The sequence below is a fragment of the Acipenser ruthenus genome, chromosome 4, assembly GCF_902713425.1.
Source record: "Acipenser ruthenus chromosome 4, fAciRut3.2 maternal haplotype, whole genome shotgun sequence".
Classification (NCBI taxonomy): domain Eukaryota; kingdom Metazoa; phylum Chordata; class Actinopteri; order Acipenseriformes; family Acipenseridae; genus Acipenser; species Acipenser ruthenus.
In genome coordinates this window covers 94,126,633-94,139,558 of record NC_081192.1, presented here as the reverse complement: position 1 = coordinate 94,139,558, position 12,926 = coordinate 94,126,633, and the positions used below count along the sequence as shown (strand labels likewise).

General features: G+C 35.8%; 1 protein-coding gene across 3 annotated transcripts in view; it reads left to right on the top strand.

Moving 5' to 3' along the window:
• The first annotated feature begins 204 nt into the window (after positions 1–204).
• LOC117399355 (neuropilin and tolloid-like protein 1) overlaps positions 205–12,926 on the top strand; it is a 62,753-nt gene continuing 50,031 nt past the window's right edge. The window contains exons 1-4 of one of the 3 annotated variants that reach the window (XM_033998455.3): positions 205–1,414; positions 2,331–2,384; positions 2,628–2,756; positions 7,712–7,960. In XM_033998455.3, coding sequence (XP_033854346.1) covers positions 1,387–1,414; positions 2,331–2,384; positions 2,628–2,756; positions 7,712–7,960 — 460 coding nt within the window. In that variant the 5' untranslated portion in view covers positions 205–1,386. The remainder of the gene's footprint in view (positions 1,415–2,330; positions 2,385–2,627; positions 2,757–7,711; positions 7,961–12,926) is intronic. The other 2 variants (XM_033998454.3, XM_033998452.3) reach the window with 2 other exon arrangements.

The window sequence follows — 12,926 nt, the reverse complement described above, 5'->3', positions numbered from 1 at the left end:
AAAAAAAAAAAAAAAAAATTCTGAAATTAAAGGCTTTAAAAATAGTGTCATCAAGTAATTTGCCAACCCTATCATAAAAATGCTTCTATATCCGTGTATTTTAATATGTATTAAAAAACAAAAAACAAAAAACATAAATCTACAGTTAAACATAGATTTACATAAATCAAACATAGATTTACATATATCATTATATTAATAATGCCATACTCGGTAAGGTGCGTATGTATGACAATCGTTCATCTCCCCATGACTGGCATGAATGGTTTAAAAACCTAATTGTTTTAGGTATGAATTTACTGTGACTTCATGCTTGAATACATTTTATTTCATCCCCCTACCCCGCCATGTTAGCAGGCTGCAGATCTCTCTAGTCAATTTCATGCTGCAGGTGCAATTGCTTCGAGTTACTGATAGATCAGTGGTACTCGCCCGGCGTGTTTGAAGCATCTATCTCCTCTTGCTTATTTCTTCCATTTCCACATAGTGCCTTTACTGCTTACCTTTACATTTTGGTGTGCACTGTCTGAGGGTGTCTCATCCTGCAGTCCGCCTGGCTTCGCAGTGCTTCTTAAAGAAACATTACTTTTTTTTCTTTTTGATCCTGTTATGTCTATTTGAGTGGATTACATTTTTAATCAAAAGGTTATTTGTACATCGACGCATTTCATATTATAATTATTAAGATCATCGTTTATCATCGTATAGCCAACTGTTTGAAGAGGATCGTTGTACAATCCGTTTAACTCTTTGAGGCTGGGGTCACGACTGACACAGGTTGGAAGATGTTTTTTTCGAAAATAAATTCATCACCGGGTGCAAGAAAACTGGACTGAAGAATATCAACACATTTCTAAGTTTCTAAACCAAAGTTGGAGGTTCTGTAGCTTACAATAAACGAGAATGGGTTCAAGGTGGATTTACACGATTTTAAAGGATTGCTTCATAAATAGGGATTAAACAAGAATGACTAAATCCCCTTTTTGTAAATCTTTTTCCTCGGAAGATTGCAAAGGTGGAGCGATCAGGGAAGGCTGATGACGGACCTGTTAATCCTTTCAGTGCATCAAAAGCACCAAAAGGTCTTGGAAACGTTTGGATGGAAATCGGGCGAATGTTTAGACCTGGTCATAGTTTTATATGAAACTGGTGATTAGTTGTTTTTTTACACCTGGGATTCGTTTCTTTTATATTCTTATTATTTGTATTTATTTTTTTTTGTTTTGTTTTTTCCTTCTCTCTAATGTGTGTGTTTTTTAGGTGGTGTAGTAATGATCGTTGTTATTCATTCTTGAATTTTCTAATCTATCAATCCTTTCCACTTGAAGTATTCCTGTATCTAAATGGAATTAGTTGAGATTGAAGCCCCTTGTAAAAGGAACAGACATGGTACATGGGCACAGTTTGCTTCACGGTGAGTCTCCTTTTTATTAGTTTATAAGGATTATAAACGGGCTTAACAGGCGTGTACCGTACTGACAAAAGTAAGGTGTGTTTTGAGGTCTCCTCTTTGCCATTACTTAATTGGGTAGTATTTGGAATTGCTGCATTTAACTGAGTAAGCTATTGCTGTCGTTTTTTAGACAGCATGTAAATTATCAGTACAGGCTGCTCTTTCGTCTCTACTTGTATGGGTTCATGTTGATTACAGAAGAAATGCATGTCCATTTTACACGCAGTGGGCGCTTTGAATGAGATTTGAACCCTATTTCTCATCTGCATATTGTGCAATGATGGTTACTGGTTTCTATAGGTTACAATAGGCAGATACAACACTTTGTTTATATATACTCAAAAGGGTATATAGCTTTGTGGTCATGCATATATATATATATATATATATATATATATATATATATATATATATATATATATATATATATATATATATATTATTGTCTGATGTAATAATATAAAAATAGTTTTTAGAACCTACCATGAATATATATATATATATATATATATATATATATATATATATATATATATATATATATATATATTAACTGCTAGTCTATGTTTAGTTAACATACTGGATGACTAAGCGAATGTTAACTTTTACCTGTCAGTGATGTATTACTATATAAAAAAGAAAGAAGTAATGTATGTGCTATAATCTAGTTAGTATTGGAGATCTGAAAGCGATCACAGAGAACATAATATCTAATGGCTCCCACCATTTAGCAGCAATAATATACAGTAGATAGGGGAAAAAAGAATGCATCATAAATTACTAGCCATTTTACAATTCCCCCTTTTTTTTTAGACCAAAATCAAAACACCCCAAATCAGTTTAGTCTCCACCAAATGAATGTTGTCTTCTGTTTCAGTTGTTGCAAGTCTCATCATACTTGGGTTGTCTGGGGCAACAAAGAAGGGGGCAGGTAATACATTTCCACAATTAAATCTTTCTTTCTCTCATTCTTTTCTTTCGAACATATATATTGCCATATCTTGATTTTCACCTAAGACTTGTAACCAGTTATATGTCAGAGCTATGTTAACTTGAGTCTTTAAAAAAAAGGGTAATACTACTGATAGATGCAATGCAATAACTACCAAATCTACATTGTTATAGCTTTTTGTAAAGGATATTATTTATAGGTAGATATAACTCTGTGTTTCAGAAAAAGCAAACATCCCAGGAGCAGCTCAATGTGGCACCTGGACAAAGAATCCCGAAGGGGGCATTTTCACTTCACCCAACTATCCCAACAAATACCCTCCAGACAAAGAGTGCATTTACATTATAGAAGGTAAGCAATTCCTCCACTGTGTGCTCTACATTCATCTGATGTTCATTTGCTTGGGAAATGGATACACACACAAACAGCAAACGGTTGAAAGCCCTGTACTGTCTGTAATAACAGTTTTGAACCTACAGAAATTCAAAACCATTTATTATCTATTGTACTGGACACTGTAAAACATGGGTTAAATTTAAATGTGTTTGTTTAAGAAATATATAACTTGTTAAGAATAACATCATTTAATGATAGGTTGTGTAAAATGTAGCACTTGTGTTTTCCTTAATCAAACTAATGTTTGTTGTGAGTGTAGTTAAATCCATTACTTCCTTTAGACAGGGAATAGTTATTGTATTGAAAATTGCAATTGTATTGCAATTTATTTGTAATAAAATGTTTGGTTCTGTGTAAGAAGGCCAATTTTAAGTGACTTAAACATTTAATCAATCATGTCCAGTTGTCTGTAGATACAATATCATTGCCTGTTCAATGTGTAATTAGAAGCTGAAAACATGACAGAACTCATATATACTGTATAATGTAGTTCCATTCCACATCTTGTTACTGAAACCCAAGGAAGAGAGGCGACTGCAAAGCATTTAGAGAGAAGGGGAGACATGAATACACTGTGCTATTGGGGATGTATTGCAGCAGGCATCCACAGTTATACTGCTTCAAATAGATTTCAAATAAAATACATTTGGACAGCACTATTTTTCAGTTGTATTCTAAAATTTGACTAGAGATCTGTCAAACAGAATTCTGTCAATGGTAATTTAAAGTTGCTTATAATTTAGTAATAATTTAAGGCTTCACTAATGACAGAGCATGTATAATTTATAGATTTATCATGCAGCAGCCTCTCATATAAATCTTAATGTTCACTGTAGCTGATAACATGGTATTTACTGGACCGACCAATCAGCATCTTCCTTTGCATGCTGTTAAATTGCTTTAAGTTACATAGCTGTAACAAAATATGAATCCCAATGAATAAAATATGAATCCCAATGAAGTCTGCACCCCATTATGTCTACTCGCGCTACCTCCTCTTCTCGCGAATGCTGTCTTTGACACACAGTTACTCTTTTGCGTGTGGGTTGAGTGGTGCTGAAGACACTTATTGATTGTAAGTCGCCCTGGATAAGGGCGTCGTCTAAGAAATAAATAATAATAATAATAATTTGGACTGTATCATGAAATCATCGTGTAATAACAGATATACTGTATAATTTCCAAAGAGTCCAAGTTATGCCACCAAAATAGCCTGGCACTATCACCTTTAGAAAGGAAGATGCATTATATGGCTAAACAGCATCACTGTTCCCACAACTGGTGAACAGCCATGCTAGAGTAGCAACAGTACAGACAGGAAGCAACATCCACTGCATTGGCTATGAAGTTAATAGATAAAACACAACATACATCATTTATCATGCAGACTCAATAGCCCAATAGCAGTGCTTTTGTTAAATATACTGTTTGGCACTGAAAAAAAGGCTGTTTCTTCCTGAATTCATCCTGCATTCATCCTGCGTGGAATGTTGTACAGCAGACAAGCTGCAAGGTCTCTTGATTGGAAGCAGAATGTAATTCCTCTACACCAATCATCTCTGTCTTGATGTTTTATGTTTAATACTGTCAGCTGTATTGAAATATATATCTGAGGATCAGCTTATCTGAAAAACAGCAAATTAATTTCCATCATCTTTTAGTGACAACATCTGCATATCCAGAAAATGAGATTTGTGTGTCAGTTTGGAATTCATTCTATGTGGAAAACTATTTGTGATTTGAAAAGATATAGTAGACATAATAACATCTTTTCATGGTGCTGCTATACTGTTGTAAGTAAAGAAAAAGAAATCTCATTACCCAATATTTTGCTTATAGATTGATATACTGGTATATATATAGTCAAGGTTTTGATACCAACATTTAATGTACACTGTTTTTGTATAAAAAAGGCTGTTATTAACTTAATCACATTTTTAAATTTGCTTTCAGAGGTTATTGTTGTTGTTTTCCTTTTTCCCCACAAAGAAAATGCAAATTGAATTTCATTATTACGATTAATGATGATCCTTAACTGTAAACATCCAATCATAACAAATATACGTATATAAGTAGTATAAAATAAAGTACGGTAATATATTTAAATGTTTCAACATGAAGTCTTTATCAGTGACTTTCTATGTAAATATCTTGGTATCAAAAGTATTCAGACCCCTGACCAATTCTCTCATATTACTGAATTACAAATAGTACATTGAAATTTCGTTCTGTTTGATATTTTATTTTAAAACACTGAAACTCAAAATCAATTAATGTAAGGTGACATTGGTTTTATGTTGGGGAATATTTTTAAGAAAAATAAAAAACTGAAATATCTTGCTTGCATAAGTATTCAACCCCTGTGCTGTGGAAGCTCCCAGTTTACACCGATGAAAGAAATTGCCCTAACGAGGACACAATTACCTTACCATTGGCCTCCACCTGTGAACCATTAAAGTTGCTGTCACATTTTCTGGATAAAAACCCCACTGTTGAAGGATCATTGGTTAGGCTGTGAATCTGAAGGAAAATGAAGACCAAAGAGCATTCTACAGAAGTTAGAGATAAAGTAATACAAACGCATATATTAGGGAAAGGGTACAAAATAATATCCAAGTGTTTGGAGATCCCAGTGAGCACAGTTTGATCAATAATCAGGAAGTGGAAGCTGCATCACACCACCCAGGCACTGCCAAGAAAAGGCCGTCCCTCAAAACTCAGCGCTGAAACAAGAAGGAGACTTGTGAGAGAAGCCACAGAGAGGCCAACAATCACTTTGAAGGAGCTACAGAGTTCAGTGGCTGGGAGTGGAGTAATGGTGCACCAGTCAACCATATCAAGAGCTCTGCATAACACTTGTCTGTATGGGAGGGTGGCAAGAAAGAAGCCGTTACTCAAAAAGTACCATCTGAAAGCACGTCTGGAGTTTGCCAGAAAGCATGAGAGTGACCCAGCTGCGATGTGGGAAAAGGTTTTGTGGTCAGATGAGACCAAGATAGAGCTTTTTGGCCAAAACTCAAAGCGCTATGTGTGGCGCAAACCTCACTGCCCATGCCTCAAGACACACCATCCCTACAGTGAAGTATGGTGGTGGCAGCATCATGCTGTGAGGATGCTTCTCATCAGCAGGGACTGGGCATCTTATTAAAATTAAAGGAAGAATGGATGGAGCAAAATACAGGGAAATACTGCAAGAGAACCTGCTTCAGTCCGCTAAAAAACTGAAGCTTGGGAGGAAATTCACCTTTCAGCAGGACAATGATCCCAAGCACAAGGCCAAAGCAACATTGGAGTGGCTCAAGAACAAAAAGGTGAATGTCCTACAGTGGCCCAGTCAAAGTCCTGATCTCAATCCCATTGAGAATCTGTGGCACTATTTGAAAATTGCGGTCCATAAGCGTCGTCCAACCAACCTGAACAACCTGGAGCAAATCTGCCAAGAAGAATAGATAGATAGATAGATAGATAGAAAAAAATAATGCATTATTCACTGGGCCACATCTGTGCAAATAAGAGCAGTCAAATTAAATAGAGGTGTTTGGATTGGAGGGTCTTTATAAATACATGCTGTACACTGTTACATACTATAGTGTAGGCTCTGAACCAAAGAAATAAGTGCCAGCCTTAGCACTGTCAGTAGTGTGTACTGACAGTGGGTGTTTAAAGCTTGGGGTGGAAATCTGCAGCGAAGTCTCTCCATGATAACCCCTACGGTCATTACTTTTCAAACAGCCTTGAATATGAAAGATCCTGCAGACCCCGCACTTACAGTACAATCAGCCCTCTGTCATTGCTCAGAATAAGTGTCAGGGATGCCATTTGTATACCACTGCAGTTGTCTGAATGATGTAAAAATCTGAATGTCTCAAAATGTTTTGCAGTCAAACCCCAGATCAGAGGCCAGGGAGTCATATTTGATTCTGATTTATGTTTTGAGGTTCATGTCCATAATATCACCAAAGTGTTTTTTTTTTTTTTATCATCTATGAAATATTGCTAAGATTAGGTCTAGTCTTTCATTGCCTGATTCTGAGAAGCTAATTCATGTTGTGTCTCATCTAGACTACTGCAATGCTCTTTTTGCAGACCATGACTTTTCACGGTTAGAGCTTGTTCAAAATGCAGCGGCGCGAGTGCTTAGTAAACAAAAGAAAAGTGACCACATAACTCCCGTGCTTGCTTCTCTACACTGGCTTTCAGTAAGATATAGAGTTGATTATAAGATCCTACTTTTGACTTACAAAACACTTCATGCTCTGCCACCTGATTATCTAAAAGAGCTTTTGTCCCTACATGTACCTAGATGTGCTTTAAGGTCGGCTTATTCTTCTATCCTCCCAAATATTAAGACAAAAAAGAAAGGAGTTACAATGCTCCCAGATTATGGAATAAACAACCATCTGACATTAGAGATGCAGACAGGTAATATTATGTATATGTCACTTAATATTTTTTAATCAAGATTAAAAACTCACTTTTTTTTACTAGCATTTTATACAAAATGTTAAGTGTTCTTTCTTCTTCTTATGTTTTTCTCTACTAATATTGATGTTTTTTGTATTCATTTTACTAAACCAGTAACTTTCTCATGGTCATGTTTTTTAATTGAATAAATGAATTGTATTGTAATTTTTGTTTTTATTGATTTGTAAAGTGCTTTGAGGTACTGTTGTGTGAAAGGCACTATAGAAATAAATAAACACACTTACTTATTACTTACTTATATACTTACTTGTTTAAGGGCCTGCCCTATAAAACAAAGTGTGTACCACATATAACTGGTGTTTCAAGCTTTTGTGCAACTTCTTCATAGGAATAATATTATTGCCAGATTCATCCAAGCTGCATAATGCATCTCTTACTGTTCTTTCTCACCTGATTCAGTCTTTCTGTTTTTGTCTTTTATCTAGCTGCACCCAGGCAATGCATAGATCTGTTCTTTGCTGAACAATATTCCATTGAGCCTTCATGGGAATGTAAATTTGATCACATTGAGGTTCGAGATGGACCTTTTGGCTTTTCTCCAATTATTGGACGCTACTGTGGCCAACAAAGTCCACCATTTATCAAATCCAGTGGCCGATATCTTTGGATAAAGTTTTTTGCTGATGGAGAATTGGAGGCGATTGGATTTTCCGCAACGTACAATTTCATACCAGGTAATAAAATAAATAAATAAAAGTTTGTTGCTTAATGAAATCTGTTCTACTCTTTTAACACATTACAAAGTTGTACTGGTTGCATATAACCAAGATAGATATAGCTTGGTGGGCTTCTAAGACGCTTTCAGTTCTAGCTATTCAAGCATGCTTTCTGTATCTGTGAAGATTTAGAATTTGGAAAAAAAATGCTTGTTTAACTCCATCACATGGTATTCTAAATGAAAATAGACAGGTTGCAGTCTCTTAATAGTAGCGATAGTTAAACTGTGTGCATTCTGTTGCACTTTAACAGGCAGATTTTGTTTGTTTTTTGCACTGCTGAAAGTATATTTTACCCACATGTCTTCTTCTTACTGTTGGTATCATGTTTTAAAGCATTCAGCTGTTTGCCAGATTCCTTTGATGCACTTAAATGTATGAAAAACCAATTAAGCATCTAAGTTGGAGTATCTTCCTGTACAGTTTCTTAGAGCTGATATACTTTCATTTCTTAACTATTGCATCTAGGCTGCACTACAGTGGTTTGTTGAGACTTTTTCTTTAAAGTACATCATTTTGGGTATCTGCATGTAAATGAACTTTTTACTACTCTATAGCACAGGGGTGCACAGATTCGGTTCTCAGGGTCTGCAGTTTTATAGGTAGCATTATGTAATTAACTGATGAAGACCTGGTGAGGAGGTTAAACTTGTTCAGTTTAGTAATTGAATGTACAGGTAGAACAAACACCAGTAGAGCTCTGGACCTTGAGGACAGTACATGTGCAGCCCTGCTATAGAGACCTACTCTACTTTGCTAAAACATTCCAGTCCAGCATCTTCTTCCAACAACTTTATTAAATTGAGAAGTTCAAAGCCTTGTTCCAATCAGGTATTTAATTGTTTAATTGAACCTTCAGTAGTTCGGGACAAACACCAATCACAAAATGTTTTAGTACAAATATTTATAGTGGAGAATGCGGAGTATGCGATTTTACAGAGAAGTATGTTGTATATACACATTCATTTGGCATCAAACCTAGCTTGGTTTGAGGGTTCGCTGCCTAAGACCCCCCATTGATAAAACATAGAAATTGTTATTAAGAAAGGTGGAGATGGGGAGGTGGTGGGTTACGATGAAATCAAAACGCAACTGAGAGGTAAGTGAAGAGGGTATTTATAGTGCTAACAATTTAATTAGCTAATGTTTAAATTGAATGATTCAATTTGGTGATGTGGAGATTGGTGTCTGACCCTCCTCCCGAACTATAATTATAAATTTCATTTGGTAAGCAATTTGGGATTTAAGGTACTGTTTGGACCATGGTCTTGAACAGGAATAGACACTGAAATAGCTAAGATAGTATCAGTGCTTCAGAACCTGGGTAGATTAAATCTAAATTCTGTGTGCTACCTTAGGTAGGGCGGGATAGATCTTGATATTAAAACAAAAACTCACAATGCTGCACACAAAGGGTATTTTGTGACTTCTGTAATATGGCACATTGTATGTCATTTAACATGGTATAGAAACACATTCAAAGTGTTTTAGAACTCGCATTTGGTAAGGTCGGTCCTTTTTTAAAGACAGTTTAGAAGTTAATGTTATACAACTCACTTGATGATTCAAGAGCACAACACAAATATAGACTATACAAGTATAAATGTCACAAAGCATTTAAGAAAATACTTTTTTTGTTTTGTTTTGTATTTTAATTATTTAAAGACACAATAGCCAAATAGAGTAAAACCTGTTGAATCCTTCTAATATACATATCAGTATAAACTGGCAACATTTTTGGGTCCCAACCAAATCTCTATTGAAATTAATGGTGTGATACACTCTAAACCTGTCTATCTTTTCTGCCTAAAATCAGTGTACATCTGTAGGTGCAGTCTGACTCCAAGCCTTGTGATTTAAGTTTATGATAAATTATGTTACATAAATAAAAACACTCCCTGTGGTCATGGTACAGCTGCAATAAAATCCTAGTTTACACAGTGTAGAAAGTAAGACATACAATTAATACAGTCCTTGAATACAGGGTATACCTAAACAGTACATTTTTGCCTTTCTTTAGGTACAGTATTAGATTTGACAGTACCTCTGTAAACCAGTACATTGTATTTTCCAGCACAATTTCTTGGTCCCAAGCAGTGCTGGGCGAGACAGGTTTTACTATACACTACTATTTTACTATACACTGCTACAAATTTTGTCATTTTTACAGATGATATGCTGTTGAGTGACTGCGAGTAACATTTTTTACTGGTGACACATTGAGTAAAGTCCTTACACTGACAATTAGATTTGACAAGTATTCTAAAATTAAGATGTGGTTGCATGTATTTCCTTTAAGATAACATCATCTTTCTCATGCATAGACTATAGGCCCAATTCACTTAACATTTAAGCTAGGAAAAAGCAATGCATTAAAAAAATCTTTTGATCTTTATATATTTGATCATCTAAATAAATAATGTCTATGTTACTGCATTGTATTTTTAAAAAAAAAGTTTCTTATCTTTTCATTGCTTTTCATTAAAAAGCGGGTAATGTCTCATATATTTGAGGTACTTTGAGTAAGCGATAGTGCCACTGTATGCCATCTGGGTAGGTTTTCAGGGTGCCCAGTGTAGTGAATTAGGTATACAATTTATTTAAAAACACATATATGCATATATATATATATATATATATATATATATATATATATATATATATATATATATATATTCCTTATGAATTCAACATCATGTAGAACCCGAATTCCCTTGACAGTAGTCAACAGTCACACAACGAATAAAAGGGGTGCACAACTAATCTAATATTACAGAAAGGAATTTTCTGTACTATTCATTGATTTCTTAGTCAAACGATTACAATGACCACAACATTATTAACATACATGGCTAATATACTAATATTAATTACAACTGATCACACAAAGTGTCTACTTGGCATTAGTATTTTCAATACTTGTTTCTCATTGTAATCAATCATATTTCATATCAAAATGCACAAGAATTAATTCAACTTACCATTCAGAACAGAATCCAACATTCCAATAACTAATTTATCAAATTAGTTTTACCGTGTTAATTTAGTTTAGAGGTGATCTACCAAACTGACCATATGTTATCAATCTCAATTGTTTCTATATTCAAATTAACTCAGAAATTGGGCAATGATCAAATTCTCTGCATTTATTAGACAACTCCTTTGCGTTACACATTTCAAAAAACAAAATACATTTCTTGCACACTCTAAAACAGGAAGTTATATTCTATTCCTAGAACAATGTATCCACTAACTTGACAGCATTAGCTGCAATTAATTTCTTGAGTCATAAAATGTTTAATATTTGATATGCTAAATAGTTATCGATTTTCAACAAAGAAGTTAGTCCCCTTTGGCGATGAAAACAGTTTCTCCCATCTCTCAGTTCCACCGAAAGAAAAGAAGACGGTACTTTGCTTGAAGCACGTATCTTATTGCGTCATCTCTCAGCAAACAATAGTTATTTTCAAAGGAAAGTAGCTGTTGATTTTCAATAGTTTTGCAACATTAACTTTGGCTTGTTGGAAGATTTCCAACTGGAATGGGTTCCGTTGATCAGACAGAACTGAATGGTTAAAGAATGCGTTGCAATTGAAAAGTTATGTAGTTTATAAAAATGTTCGTGTTGCAATTTTTTCGTATGGCTAAGGGACCTTCCAGAAGCACAGCTGCTGGCTAGTTGTTTCAGTTCATTTCGTGGTGGATTTCAAGCAGCAAAATAAAAACAAAGACCCGTTTTCGGATCTTTGTTGTGTCCTGTTTCCTGGTTCAGTCTCTCGCAGGACAGAGGGCAGGACCCTCTTCAGAGCTGCCTTCTCAGGACATGATTTTAGCCATTTTCGTATCTGATTCTATTCCCACTTCAGAGCAGATTTCAGACACTTTTAGGACCACATTTCCAGAACCACTTTTAGACCCACGTCTCTCTAATTTTCTGACCATTTTCAGACGTTCCAGTCTTTTTTAATAGATGGGGGGAAGAGAAAAAAAAAACATTAACTTGCTGCTTTCTCAAGCAAGTTTAAACAGTGTATATTACATCCAGCAACAACCTGATTTGACTGCATGCACTGTCCGCTACACCTGAGAGGTGTAGATTGTGTAGGACGAGGAATGAAAGGATGTAGTCCTGGTTGAAGGAGGAATGGAGATCCAATTTTGAATGCAGATGGTGAAGGCAGACCAGGATGTCGCATCGGTGGAGAGAGAGCAGCAACCATGTAGTCTTAAGCGGAGGTGAGGAGATTGCGCAGGGAAGAATTTAACTGAATATCAAATCACTGAACTAAGGAATAGGCAGGGGGAAGGTGTGCTGAGGGGAGCAGCAGACGGAACCAGGGAGCCCGGGATGAGAGCATCATTATTGTTAATACAGTTTTGGATTATAAAATGATGACAATAACAGAAATCCAGATGAGATGGTGCTGGAGTTGCATGATGAGGAGGGAAGTCTTTTGTTGATGATATTAGCTGTAGCTTGATTGTCGCAAAAAAAAAAAAGTATTTCCGCCACCTCCGGGGAGAATGTGACCACGAAGGGGTAGAGCTTAAGGAAAGCGGTAGATTTCAGTTGTGGTGGAAACTCTTGAATTTTAGGGTACCAGAGACTGGAGAACCAGTGGTTGTAGAAGAGCCCCCTGAAGTCGTGGAGTAGGCATCAATATGGAGGGAGAGCCTAGGGGCAGAAATTAAGTCCTCATAGAACATAAGTAGGCCATTCCAATGTTGCAAGACGGAGGACCACATCTTAGTGTCTTTGCAAGCTTCAGCGGAATTGTTGATTACTATACACAAAAAGACGGGAGATGGCAGTCCGGCTCTAGAGGATGCTCTGGAAGTTGAAGTGACCAAGGGAAAGTAGTTTCCGTTTGGAAATGGTGATGTTGATCTGGAACAAGGAGATGAGGGAATGGAGGTGGTGCAA